The sequence below is a fragment of the Citrus sinensis genome, chromosome 6 (genome assembly GCF_022201045.2).
Source record: "Citrus sinensis cultivar Valencia sweet orange chromosome 6, DVS_A1.0, whole genome shotgun sequence".
Lineage (NCBI taxonomy): Eukaryota > Viridiplantae > Streptophyta > Magnoliopsida > Sapindales > Rutaceae > Citrus > Citrus sinensis.
Window position 1 is genome coordinate 24,779,792 of NC_068561.1, and position 12,846 is coordinate 24,792,637.

Sequence of the window (12,846 nt, forward strand, 5' to 3'; positions counted from 1 at the left end):
TAATATCTACAGTCCTGTATAAACAGTATTCAAAAAAAAAAAAAAACTTTTGGAATTAACGGAGAACTAAAGCAACCAAGATTAATTCACGAGGCATTGTCTGCATGCGCAGGCAAGCCAACTTTAAGAGGATTTCTTTCTGGTCTTTTTTGCTATCAATGGTAGTAGGTAAATCAATCCCAATTGACTTGAGCATTTCAAAATTAAAAAAAAAAACAAAAAAAAAGTTCTGTTGTGTCACGGAAGAAAATTATGTCTATGTATTTGGTATCAAAATTAAAAAAAAAAAAAAAGCGTCAAAACTCTACTCTCATTTACAAGTCTCCTCATAACCTTAAAAATAATAAGACAAAATGCTGGTAAAAATTTAATGTATACATCCCATTGATTAAAGTCACCGCGGTAGCATTAAAGTGCATGCGTAACCCCACTCACTCAGCCAGTGACCGGTGAGGGACCCATCTATGTTTATGATGCTCTCAGGTCCAAACAAAAACTGCATTTCTACTGTGATTTTTTGACCGCATTTCTCAACCAGCCGCTTGAAAAAAAAAAAAAAAGAAAAAGAAAAGAAAAGGGGTCCAAAAAAGTTAATGCCAGGGGGCGTCCTTGATGACGTCACATTCATCAATTAATAATAATTGAGTTACACTATAGTTAATTGGCATCGTTTCCCATGGTAAGATTAGACATTGTGTGTGTTGGCCCATCAATCAGCCGATTGATTTACGCGGCATCTAATAGTAATAAGTTAAAGGATAATAACAAAACGAAACCACTTTTGGCATTAATTAATTTATCATGGTTTATAGCTAACTTGAAAAGGCACGACTCATGTAGCGGGGCTGTCTAGCTCTAGCAGGTGCCTTTTGTTCCCGTAGAGAATAGATATATATATATATATATATATATATATATAATCTTAAGTTCAATTTTTCACGACATCGATTTGAGCTAGCAAATGAAATTTCCTTAAACAAAAAGGAATCGAATCCTACCAAAGAATCCACAATCTCACGATACAACACGCCCTAGCAATACCATCGTCCTGTCATCGCAATAAAGCTCCAAACAGGCAAAAACAACTAAGCATGCACTTTATTCGCCCTTTGCCTCTGTATCATCTTTCTTCATTTGCCTGCTTTTGAATCCGCGTTGATTCATTTGAAGGTTTTATTTTTTGACAAGCCTTATGGAGATTCAAGCAGTTGGTACGAGCAGTCCGAAGAGGCAGAAATGGAAGATCTCCTTCTACAGATCATCTTCCTCAATTTCTACAAAAGCCCACCAGCTGCAGAAGCCACAAACAGCAGAACCGCCCGGAGAGTTTCTGTGTCCCGTTTCGGGCTCTTTAATGGCCGACCCAGTGGTGGTTTCCTCCGGTCACACCTTTGAACGAGCCTGCGCCCACGTCTGCAAAACCCTCGGGTTCACGCCAACTCTCGTGGATGGAACAACACCAGATTTCTCCACCGTCATCCCTAACCTCGCCCTCAAGTCCACCATTCTCAACTGGTGCCACAAACAGTCTTTGAACCCACCCAAACCTCTGGAATTTTCGTCTGCAGAGAAGCTTGTCCGTGCGTCAATGGAGTCATCACAAAGCAAAGGAAAGGCTATGGCGGTTTCGGAGAAAGAGTTGATTCGAGGAGTCAAAGAGAAGCCATCAGTGAGTTTCAATCACGCCGTCAGTGAGTTAACTCGGAGGCCAGCTTACTTCTACGCGAGCTCATCAGATGAGTCCATGGGAGAGAGCAGTAAAGTGTCAACTCCTCCTCTGCAACTCACAACACGGCCCAGTTGCTACTCTTCTTCTTCATCCTCTTCCTCAGAGCTCGAACCGCAAACCCTAAACCACCCTAACTCCAACGAACAAGAAGATTACTTTGTTCAGAAACTCAAGAGCCCACAGGTGCATGAAGTCGAAGAAGCTTTGATATCCCTTCGAAAGCTCACAAGGAGCAGAGAAGAAACTAGGGTTTCACTCTGCACTCCCCGCTTACTCTTAGCCCTACGATCTTTGATCATCTCAAGATACACCAACGTTCAAGTTAATGCAGTTGCTGCATTAGTGAACTTATCTTTAGAGAAAATCAACAAGATGCTGATCGTTCGATCAGGACTCGTTCCTCCGATCGTTGACGTGTTAATGGCCGGATCAGCTGAAGCTCAAGAGCACGCTTGCGGCGCGATCTTCAGCTTGGCTCTTGATGATCAAAACAAGACCGCCATTGGCGTGCTGGGCGCTTTGCCGCCACTTTTGCACTTGCTCAAATCTGATAGTGAGCGGACTCAGCATGACTCGGCATTGGCTTTGTATCATCTTTCCCTCGTTAAAAGTAACCGAACAAAGTTAGTTAAGCTCGGGTCTGTTAATGCACTATTGGGCATGGTCAATTCGGGTCACATGACGGGTCGGGTTCTGCTAATATTGGGTAATTTGGCCTCTTGTTCGGACGGGCGGGTAGCGGTATTGGATTCGGGTGGAGTGGAGTGTTTGGTGGGTATGTTGAGGAAGGGGACTGAGTTGAGTGAGTCGACTCAGGAGAGTTGTGTGTCAGTCCTGTATGCACTGAGTCATGGAGGTTTGAGGTTTAAGGGCTTGGCCGCAGCGGCTGGCATGGCGGAGGTGTTGATGAGGATGGAGAGGGTGGGGAGTGAGCACGTGAAGGAGAAGGCAAAGAGAATGCTGGAATTGATGAAAGGGAGGGCTGAGGAAGAAGAGGAGGGTGTTGATTGGGACGAGTTGCTTGACTCGGGGTTAGTGAGTCGGAGTCGGTTTCGACTCGGGTATGGAAGGGGTGAGTCTACTGGAAACTCGTCCGAGTTTTGAGTACAGTTAAATTTATGCTTTTTATTCTTTAAGTTGGGCTTTTTTTGGGCCATGTGCTTTGTAATTATTGGTTAATTTTTTTTTTTTTCTTTCTTTTCTGTAAGAAAGAGAGAACAAGAATAATGAAGTTTGTAAGTGGGGCTTTGGGGCGCTTTTTTTTTTTTCTCTCCTCTGAAAAAGTGTAAACAAGTGCTTTTAGAGAGCGATTGTGAAGTATTTGGAAGGAAAAAAGAAAAAAGGAAAAAAAAAAGTGATTCTGAGAATTTATTTTATTCCGTCCCATATGTCTATTTAGCAAAAGGTATTATTATTGTGCAGCGGCATACATGGTGGTAGTCATAATAATCATACGGTTTGAACAGTTCACATTATGTTTCATTGGAAATGCAGCAGGTAATTTGGGCTAAGTCCACTTGATAGCCTTTTCTTTGAAATCCATTAGGCCCAAGGAATGGTAAAGAAAGCCCTTACCATCATCATCAATCCACACTGAAAGCCTTGGGCTCAAAGTAGAGCACATTTTGCTTCTCAAATTGTCCGACAATGTAGCCACGTTGGACACTCAACACAACATGAAGTAGCGTAGAAAATTTAAGCTATTAGGTGTAGAATCTAACAGTTAAGACTCAAGAATGAATCCAGAAGCTTAAATATTCAAGAAGTCCAACATGAATACAAAGCTGCCAGTGGGCACTGGCCCAATGCCAACCTCAAAGCCAAGGTCAAGGAGAGTATTAGGTCAATAATCATCATCGAAACACCGAGAGTATGTAATAGAGCTTTACTTTATGATCATATTGAGGATAATAATACGAAACTGCTTTTTTTGGTTATCACATATGAACTCTGTTGACTGTTGTTAATGTAATCACATTCTCTAACTTGCTGATACAATGCCAGGGAAAATTAAAAAAAAAAATGTAGATATTCTACTTCTATGTGTTAGCCCTCTGAAGTAACTAAGGTCGGTGAAGTTAAATGAGAGAAAAAAAATTAATGTCTTCACAACAAGATTCATGATGGCAGAGGTGGGTTGTGCCTGACATGAGAGGCCAAGCATGCATTGATAAAGAAACATTTCCTAGACATGAAAATATGAAGTTACCCATTTTAAGAAGCACAACTAATTTTAGTTCAATCATTCAAAAGCCACGCACATGCAAGGAAAAATTCTGCACAACAATCACCACTTACGGTCCTTTTGAATGAATAAAGTTTTAGCTCCTAAATAGGTCTCATATTATATGGTCAATCCCCATCTAAAGATAATCAAACCCACATGACTGGCAGGGTCCATTGAATGATTGAACATTTCCCCAGAGATGCACAAAACTATTAAACATTAAATATGTATTAAGCTATCCAATAAAATACAGATCTATGTTTAAAAGAATCGATTAGAGGACAGAAAGAAGAGCCGAAACTCAACACAAACAATTGAGCTACTCAGCGCAACCAATATTCATAATTAAAAAACAAAGCATCCTTCCTTCATTTTCATCAATATTATACTCCTAATTTAAACCAATTAATATATAGTCTCTTGTTTCCACAAACACAATCTCCAAAAACAAATCTGTAATTACCCTTTAATCAATTAACAGAAAATGGGAATCTTCAATCCATTACTCCCACTAAGCCAACACAATCACCAGGGCACCAAAATAAGATGAGGCACAGAACCCAGATGAGAACAATTAACAAAAACAAAAATGGCCATTGCTAAAGAACAAGAAGAAGATTATCGAACCAAGAAACATAGAATAAATGAACATGTATAATTATCCTCGACATGATAAATGGTACAAACATGTATACATAATTATCAGATCCTCACAGCCAAAAGAACAAAGAATTTAAACCAAAATCATTTTCTATTCCTCAATGCAACTTTACCACAAATCACAACAATGAAAAACAACTCCACAAGCTCGAATATTTTTTAATGCTTTCAGTTAAAAGCATCACACCTGCGCCTAACCTCTCCTCTTCTTCCGGTCTTAATACCATAAAGACTAAGCTTCTCCATAGCTCTAGCAAACGCCTTAAAGAACTCATTTTGATCTCTCGCATAAAGCTCCACATAAGGCTTTGTTCTTGGATCATTAAACAACCCATGATCTGACTCCAAAAGCCCCAACCCTTTAGGCAGATTCTGATAGTACAAGTTATCAAACTTGTTGGGACTCATAATATCATTGAACACAGACAAAGTAGGGTTCTTTTGATAATCAGCGCAAGCCTTCTGCAAAGCCTCGGCAAATCTTGGATTATAATGAGCATCATAATAAGGTATCCTGCTGTAATTATAAATATTACCACTAAATTCGTTACAATGAGAGAATCCAATAGTGTGAGCACCACTCAGAGCCACCATTTCTTGAACTGAAAATTTTCTTTTTGCAAATACATCAATAATCTGTGACATGGGCATGGTTGGCTTTGGAAGGTTCCCTTCAACATCAGCGGCTTTTGAGACCCTCACATCTTTACGGCCCAAATAGACATTGTAATACGGGCCACCCACCATTGTGACCAGATCACGAGTGGCAACGGCGAGGATGTCGGAGCAGGAGACAGTGTTGGGACACTGAAGCTCAAGGGCTGTCTTCGCACGGGTGATGACGTCAAATGCGTCGCCGGGGAGGGAGAGATTGATGTCAGCATCACGCTCGGCCTTGTTGAAGGGGGTTGAGGTTATGAGGATGGAGGAGTCGCAGCCGTTGAGGAGACAGTCGTGGAAGAAGAGGCGGAGGGTGGCGGCGGCGGTGGTGGGGCTTGTGATTTGCTTGTTGGTGATTGTATCTTGCATGATTTGGCTGAATCTTGGGCATGATTTTGAGTAGTAGTCGATGCTGAGTCTAGATTCTGTGAGGTTTGCAAGAAATGAGAATGAGAAGATGAGAATGCAGAGAGCTTGCTGAGGTTTTGTCATTTCTGGTGTTGAGAGGGGTGCTGGCTGCTTGCTGAAGCTCGCTCAAAGGAGAGCTAAAGAAGTGCTTTTGGGGCTTAAAAATAAGCACTTTGAGAAGAGCGGCAGTAGTGTGGAGGGTTTAAGTTTCACCAAGGAAGAAACCCAAAAAAAAAAAAGCACTTATTTTACTAGTGCTTTCTTAGTGTAAGACAGTGAGAAAGAGGAGAGACGTTTATCAATCAACACCAATCACGGGGTCGTCGGCTCTATTACTGTAAGAATAGGGGCCCACGTTAATGTGGGTTGTTTGAATAAAGATTAAGGCTACGTTTGGTGGGTTAGGAATAAAATGAGTAATTATCAAATTCGTCATTGTGGTTTATAAAAGTAACAAATAGGTCCCAGATATATCGAATTTGTCTCAAATTCGTCCCTGCTGCAGGGATGGCAAAATATGGGTATGGGTCCAGGTTTGGCCTTCCTGGTTCCAGACCCGGATACCAAAATATTGTACCGGATCCAGATTTAAACCCAGTTTTTATGACACTGAGTTCAATACAGGTTAAACCCGGAATAATATGAGTTTTCGGATTTCGGGTTTTCAACCCGGATCACATACAAATAAAAAAATAAAAAAATCAAATACACTTTATAAATTTACAAAACCAGATTCTACACAAATCTATTACAAATGCATATTTTAAATTTCAAAGCAATAAACCATTTACAAATATAGATCCATGACATAACATTCACAAAATACAAATTCATGTCTACAATTCAAAATCGCAATTCACGGATTTAGTTCACAAACTTCAACGATCGGTGTCAGTTGAAACAATGAACAATGACTGTTGATGATATGATGATGATGAACACGTCGCAACCGCGAGTGCGATTCACAAAAGGTGGATGAACGGCAGCCACAATCGAGATTACGATGGACAAATGGAGGCCGATGATGATGATGAACATGAACACAGCGATGCGAAACGATGGCGAGTAACAACAATGATTTGATGAAGAGAAGAGAAGAGAAGAGGTGAAGAGATGGGAGAAGAACGACATAGGCGATTATGGAAGTGGGAACTAGGAATTAGGGCATCAGTTTTTTTCCCCCTTTTTATATTAAAAAAAAAATAAACATAATGCTAAAATAAGAATATCCGGGACCAGATTCTGCATATTTGTGTTTATGCGAACCCGGAAACATTCGGGTTGGCAAAATCGTACCCGGATGTCGGATTTATTTTAATTTGGTACGGGTTAAACCCGGCTTAGATTATCCAGGTTCGTCTGGGTCCAATGTTAAATTGCCGTCCCTACTGTTGCTACTGTTGGGACTACCGAGTAGGAACTAATTCTATAGCAAGAGATAAGTCATTTGAGAGGAAATTTTGTTATAATAGAAAAAATTTGGAACTTATTCTATTTATAAATCCTTTGCATCAAATTAAGGAAAAATAATAAAATTGTGTAAGTATTATTTGTGTTAACAAAGTTAGATGATAGTAATTAATATGACTAGCAATGGAAAAAAAATGTTTAACTCGAATCGGAAGGATTTGTTGTTTCAAGTGTTGGTTTTTAGTTCAGTTTGAGATTTTAAAAGTGGCAAAAAAATAAAAATAAAGAGAAAAATATTGATTTGATTTTTTTGAAAAAAAAAACAACATTTATCCACTCCTAATTATATTTGAGAGAAAAAATACCATCGACTGAAATAAACTTAATTTTGTTTTTAAAAAAAAACTAAATCAAAAGTCTAAAAGATTTTGATTTTTCTTATTATTTCTTTGGTGTTGAATATTCAAATGAAATGAAAATAAAATTAAATTGAAACGGATATTGCCCACCCATGGTAGACGGCAAAAATGGATATCAGAAGTGGTAAAACCTATGAACTTATCTATTACGTAGACAAATTATGGGGACTAATTTGATAATTTCACAAGATAAATTGCATATTCAATTTCCGCGTGGAGTTCAAAATGTAATTCAATAATCTTGAAAAAAAAATGTTAAAAAAAAAATACAGTGTATGTGGTTGGAGCAAACTGGAAATGGAGGCGATGAAGGTAACGTGGGCCCCTAAAGTCATCAGCAGACGGTTATATTATTTAGGACGTTTTATAATTGGATTTTTTAATGAAAATAATTAACAATAGTAATAACAAGAATTGAAAAAAGGGTCTGCCTAATGTGCATCTCGTGTATGCATGCTTCGTTACATGCAGCCAACACAACCGTTACATGTGTGCAATAATGATCGTAAAGTAACCGATTATTCTGGTTGAATTCACAACCATCCTTGTTTGTGTGTAAGTGTTCCAAGTCGTTTACTCTTGTCACAAGTTTTGTGGTTAGTGTCTCTTATTGTCTCAACCGCTGCTCGTTAATAGTCCAACTAATTTACCCCATGTCACAAGTATTGTAGCTGCTCTCTTGTTGTCTCAACTACTTGACATTAAGCCACAAGTTTAGTAAGAAACTCTCCCAATACTTGTATTTTTAGTATGTTTAATTCAAGATAAATATAATACCATGACATGATTTTCTTAAATACAATGTTAATTAGAATTAACTATTATAATATTATATATCCAAGTAGGATTAAATTTAGTTCTCTAATTATTAAATTATTTAATGATTAAATTCCACAAATTTGTTTTCATATCTTCTAAGTAATATTTTTCAAGTCACAACTTACACTAATACAATCCTAATTCAAATTAAATTTTTTCCAAGTGATTTTTTTCTTTTTAAGTGGATGATAGCTGAATTGAAATGAATAGAAAAATATAATTTGGACCATGAGAATGCAGAGTGGGATAAAGGAGAAATTTTAGAATCGGCCATACTACAAGCAAATTATGTTATGTCATTTGTGTATGTGTTTTGAAGAATCAACATACAATTCATGGTTATATAAAATTAAAACAGACATGTCATGTATGTATTAAATGATCATATTACATGTGATATAGTATTGAAATCAAAGTGGTGTTAATGAGGATGCCTTAAAGGTGATATAAAATCTTTACGCTCTAAATTAATATTAGCGTGAATATTATTTCTTAATTTATATAACAATTGAATTGTTGAACCTTACTTAGCATTGTTTTATATATATATGATTTTTTTTCTATAATACTTTTTTTACAAATTAAAATAAGAAAAAAGAGTTATACTCCCATTATATAAAAAACCATATAGTATTCTAGAAAAAATCCGTGATTGCAATTGTAATTATTATTTTAATACAAATTGTCAATAGTTATAATTGCCACTGAACTGAAATGGTAAATGTCGTTGACATTGTGATTGGAAATTTAGAATTGTAATTGTAATTATAATTGTAATTGGAATTGTAATTGTGATAGGAACTGTAATTGCTATTAGAATTATAATTATCGATGTCGTGGAAGTTGTAATTGTAATTGTTATCGCTGTTGTAATTATTTTTGTAGAATTACAACTGTATTTGTAGTGTTAATTATAAATAATAATACAATTATAATTGTGATTGTAATTGCAATTGTAATTACAACTGCTATTCTATTTATTGTTACAACTTCAATTCTGATATTGATGTTGCTATTGTAATTGTTATTAAATAAATTGTAAGTATTGTGATTGGAATTACAATTGAAATTAAAGTTGTAATGGTTGTTTTAAAACTGAATTCGGAATTAATAATAAAAATTTATATGTAGTTATTGTAATTTTAATTTTAATGGTAAGAAATTGCAAGTGAAATTATAAATTGTAAATATAATTAAAATTGTAATTAGAATTTTACTCGAAAGATTGTCCATGACATGCTTTTCAATTTTGAATGAGAAAGAGAAGCAACAGTAACTAATTTCTTAAGAGCAGTACATTGACTTTCTCGTTCCAACTGGGTCACCACATACCGTTGCTGCCAGTCACCCACACACTCTCAATTGTATTTTAAGATAACTTCCAGCCGCTGATTGTATGAAGCATCAAATCCAGTGGTCTATATTTTTTAAAATATCTTAATTACATGCGATCTATAATAAATCTAGTGCATGATAGTCTTAGCCTTAAAATTATTTAAATATAAAAAGCTTGAAAGAAACGGTTTCTTTGGCGCATATTTCGACACTCACATGAGGTATCATGTTGTGGTTTCCTACTTCCCTCCTATTTCTTCAACGCGTTACATTCATGGGTCCCATCATTCTTCTCGGTGATTTAATAAATATTTGTTTAGTATTAATATCTTGATTTGATTGCCCATTTTATCTTTGTTTTAAAAAAATATTTCAAAATATTTTCATAATTAAATATATTACACTGTCACTTTTAATTTTTTTTAATAATACTCATGCAACAATATTCTTCAGATATTAATGAAAAAGAAAAATATTAATTTATCAAATTAATCTTTAAAAGTAATTTTTTTAATAATACATGAATTTTTATGTTATTATTTTAATTTTAAGATTAATTTGGTAAATTAATTTTGTTTATAGAATAATCATTAGTAAGATTGTTATAATGATATTAATAAACATTACTTTAAGTTGGCTGGTGTTTATTTTATTTATGAATAATTATTAGTGAGATTATCTCACAAGTTTAAAAAGTACTAGTTATTTTATATTGATATTTATTAGTTAATTGCTGATAAATAATTATTGATTAATTTACTAATTAATGTCAAGAATATTATCTAATTAGTATTATTGTAAAAGTCAAGAAAAAGTAAGGGCCACAATGTAACATATTTATCCATAGGAATGTCTTAATGTGTGTTTTAAAATATAAGAATTAAATGGACATTTAAATCAAAATATAGAAACTAAATGATCATTGATCTTAAAAAAAATACAAAAGATTTATCTTTTATTTTTATTTTTATTTTTTTGGAATACAATTTGATAATTAAGGTTGGAAGTTGAAACTATGTTGAGATTTGGGTGGCTTTCTGCCCCTCGGAAAAAAAAAATACATTTTTGAGATTTTAATCTCATATATTTTATGATTGGAAAAGGTTTGGTTTTGATTTATGTAATATTTAAAAGTGATTTGAAAAAAAAAAAAAAAGAAATTCAAACAAAAGGATTGCATGAAAGAAACAAATTATAGGAGCGGTCTTCAAAGATTCATAGCCACGAACGAACTGCTGCCAGTCAAAAATAAAAAAAAAAAGTTAAAAGAAGGAACTTTTGAAAAGAGTGGAAGGTGGGAAACTTTCTTTTCAAGTAGAATCATATCACCCTTCAGAAACTCAACAGCGTCGATAGATAATTGATGTTCTTCTTCAAGTTTTGATTAGTAAACTAAAATCCCATCTATTAAATCAAAAACATGCATTAATTGCATGCACTCTTGAAATGATTGCTTCAAAAGCAATCAATATTGTGGATTATATTATCTTACTGGTTAATATTCTTTCCTGGAAATGTGTAATCTTATTGGAAAAAAATGTTTCGGTGAAAGATCATTTAAATGTAATTGTGCATATAAACAAAAAGACCGGGTTTTAGCCAAGTGATGACTGACAGCAATATTGAAGTGCCTAAATTCCACAAAAACAAAAACAATCCAATATCTATCAGTAAACAGCTAAAATGACCAAAATAAGCACAAGATTATTAGGTGTTAGGAGGCTGTGTGTTTTAATTGCACATGCAAGATGGTCCCATTCCAAGATGAAGTCCAGCTGTTGGCTCTTGGGTTCAAGTCTATTTCAATATCAACAGCTCATTATTCCTATTCTGTCTATACACTCACAGCTTGAATTTACAATCAAAATGGGAAAATTATTCACCGTCTATCTATTTTTTTTTATTTTTTTAAAAATACATAATTTTTTTTTTGGTTGAAATCTATCTGAAGTTACATTTTTTTTTTTACTTTTTTACTTCCGTTTGGAGACCGTTAAGAAAACTAACGGAATATTGTGTAAATGATTTTTTTTACTCTCAAATATATAAGATAAATTATTCACTGACCTTTTTTTTGTATTTTTTTAAAAATACAAAATTTTTTATTTTTGCCAAACTCCACTTGAAGTTATATTGTTTTGCACATTTCCACTAATGTGTCGTTGTGAAATGATAATTTTACCTTTATGATGTCAGTAAAGTTCTAATGGTGTTATAACGAGAGTGAATCAATGAAAAAAATGTTAACTTCAGATGGATTCCAGTAAAAAAAAAGATTTGTGTATTTTTTAAAAAAGGTGAAAAAATAGGTAGACGGTAGATAATTTTCCAGTAAAATATTCGAACACAAGCAACCTTGGGAACATTAATTTGAACATAATGCGGTGTTTTCTTGAATGACATATTTACAGTAGTGTTGATATTTACGAGTAATGATTTTTTTTTTTTGAATTACATGAGACTAATGTTCAAATTACAACTCATATTTAATGATATTAGTATACTGATATTTACAATCTGACAAATTATTGTGACTAATTTACAAATCTTATATAATACAACCTAAATTTCAACTCTCTCTAATATTCGAGGAACGTTCACTCCACTCATATTTAAAAAAGGATAGGATTACCTTCACTCAAATTAAAAAAAGAAATTAACACTACAATACGTTGTGGAGGTTCGAACCCAAGAACTCACAATTGCGAGACTTGGGTTCTAAAGCCTAGTGGCTATACGAGTAATGATTTAGAAGGCATGGAGAGCAACTTCTGCATAGTACTTAATTTTAGCATCATTTATGAGCGTTACAGAATTGCACTATCTGCACAACAGCTCAGCATATAGGGGGCGAAATTATGGCCAGTCCATTTCTGGTATGTATACCACAATCAAATGGACCAAATGATATGCAATTCTTATTTCATTCATATGTGAATGCCGCTGGAAGTCTATGCAATCTTGAGACTGAAATACATACTATACATCGATATGTTCCGTCTGATGCTTAAATCATATTAACAACAATCAAATTTAAGCTGAGGACCAAGGATCCACGTCCACATATCAACAAAGTGACATACTCTCTCTTGTTCAACCCTATGGAAAATAATATCTTTCCATATAGAAGAGTACATTTGATGAGCCTGACGAAATATGGAGAAACAAATATTTCTTAA

At 34.8% G+C, this 12,846-nt stretch overlaps 2 protein-coding genes across 2 annotated transcripts; one reads left to right on the forward strand and one right to left on the reverse strand.

Moving 5' to 3' along the window:
• Positions 1-848: 848 nt before the first annotated feature.
• Positions 849-3,105, forward strand: LOC102630257 (U-box domain-containing protein 40). Its single transcript, XM_006482422.4, has one exon. The coding sequence runs from the start codon at positions 1,193-1,195 to the stop codon at positions 2,831-2,833; it is 1,641 nt and encodes a 546-aa protein (XP_006482485.1). The 5' UTR covers positions 849-1,192; the 3' UTR covers positions 2,834-3,105.
• A 1,487-nt stretch (positions 3,106-4,592) lies between these two features.
• On the reverse strand, positions 4,593-5,903 carry LOC102630558 (peroxidase 31-like). Its single transcript, XM_006482423.4, has one exon. It carries the CDS (start codon positions 5,766-5,768, stop codon positions 4,785-4,787), a length of 984 nt encoding a protein of 327 aa, XP_006482486.1. The 5' UTR covers positions 5,769-5,903; the 3' UTR covers positions 4,593-4,784.
• Between the last annotated feature and the right edge of the window lie 6,943 nt (positions 5,904-12,846).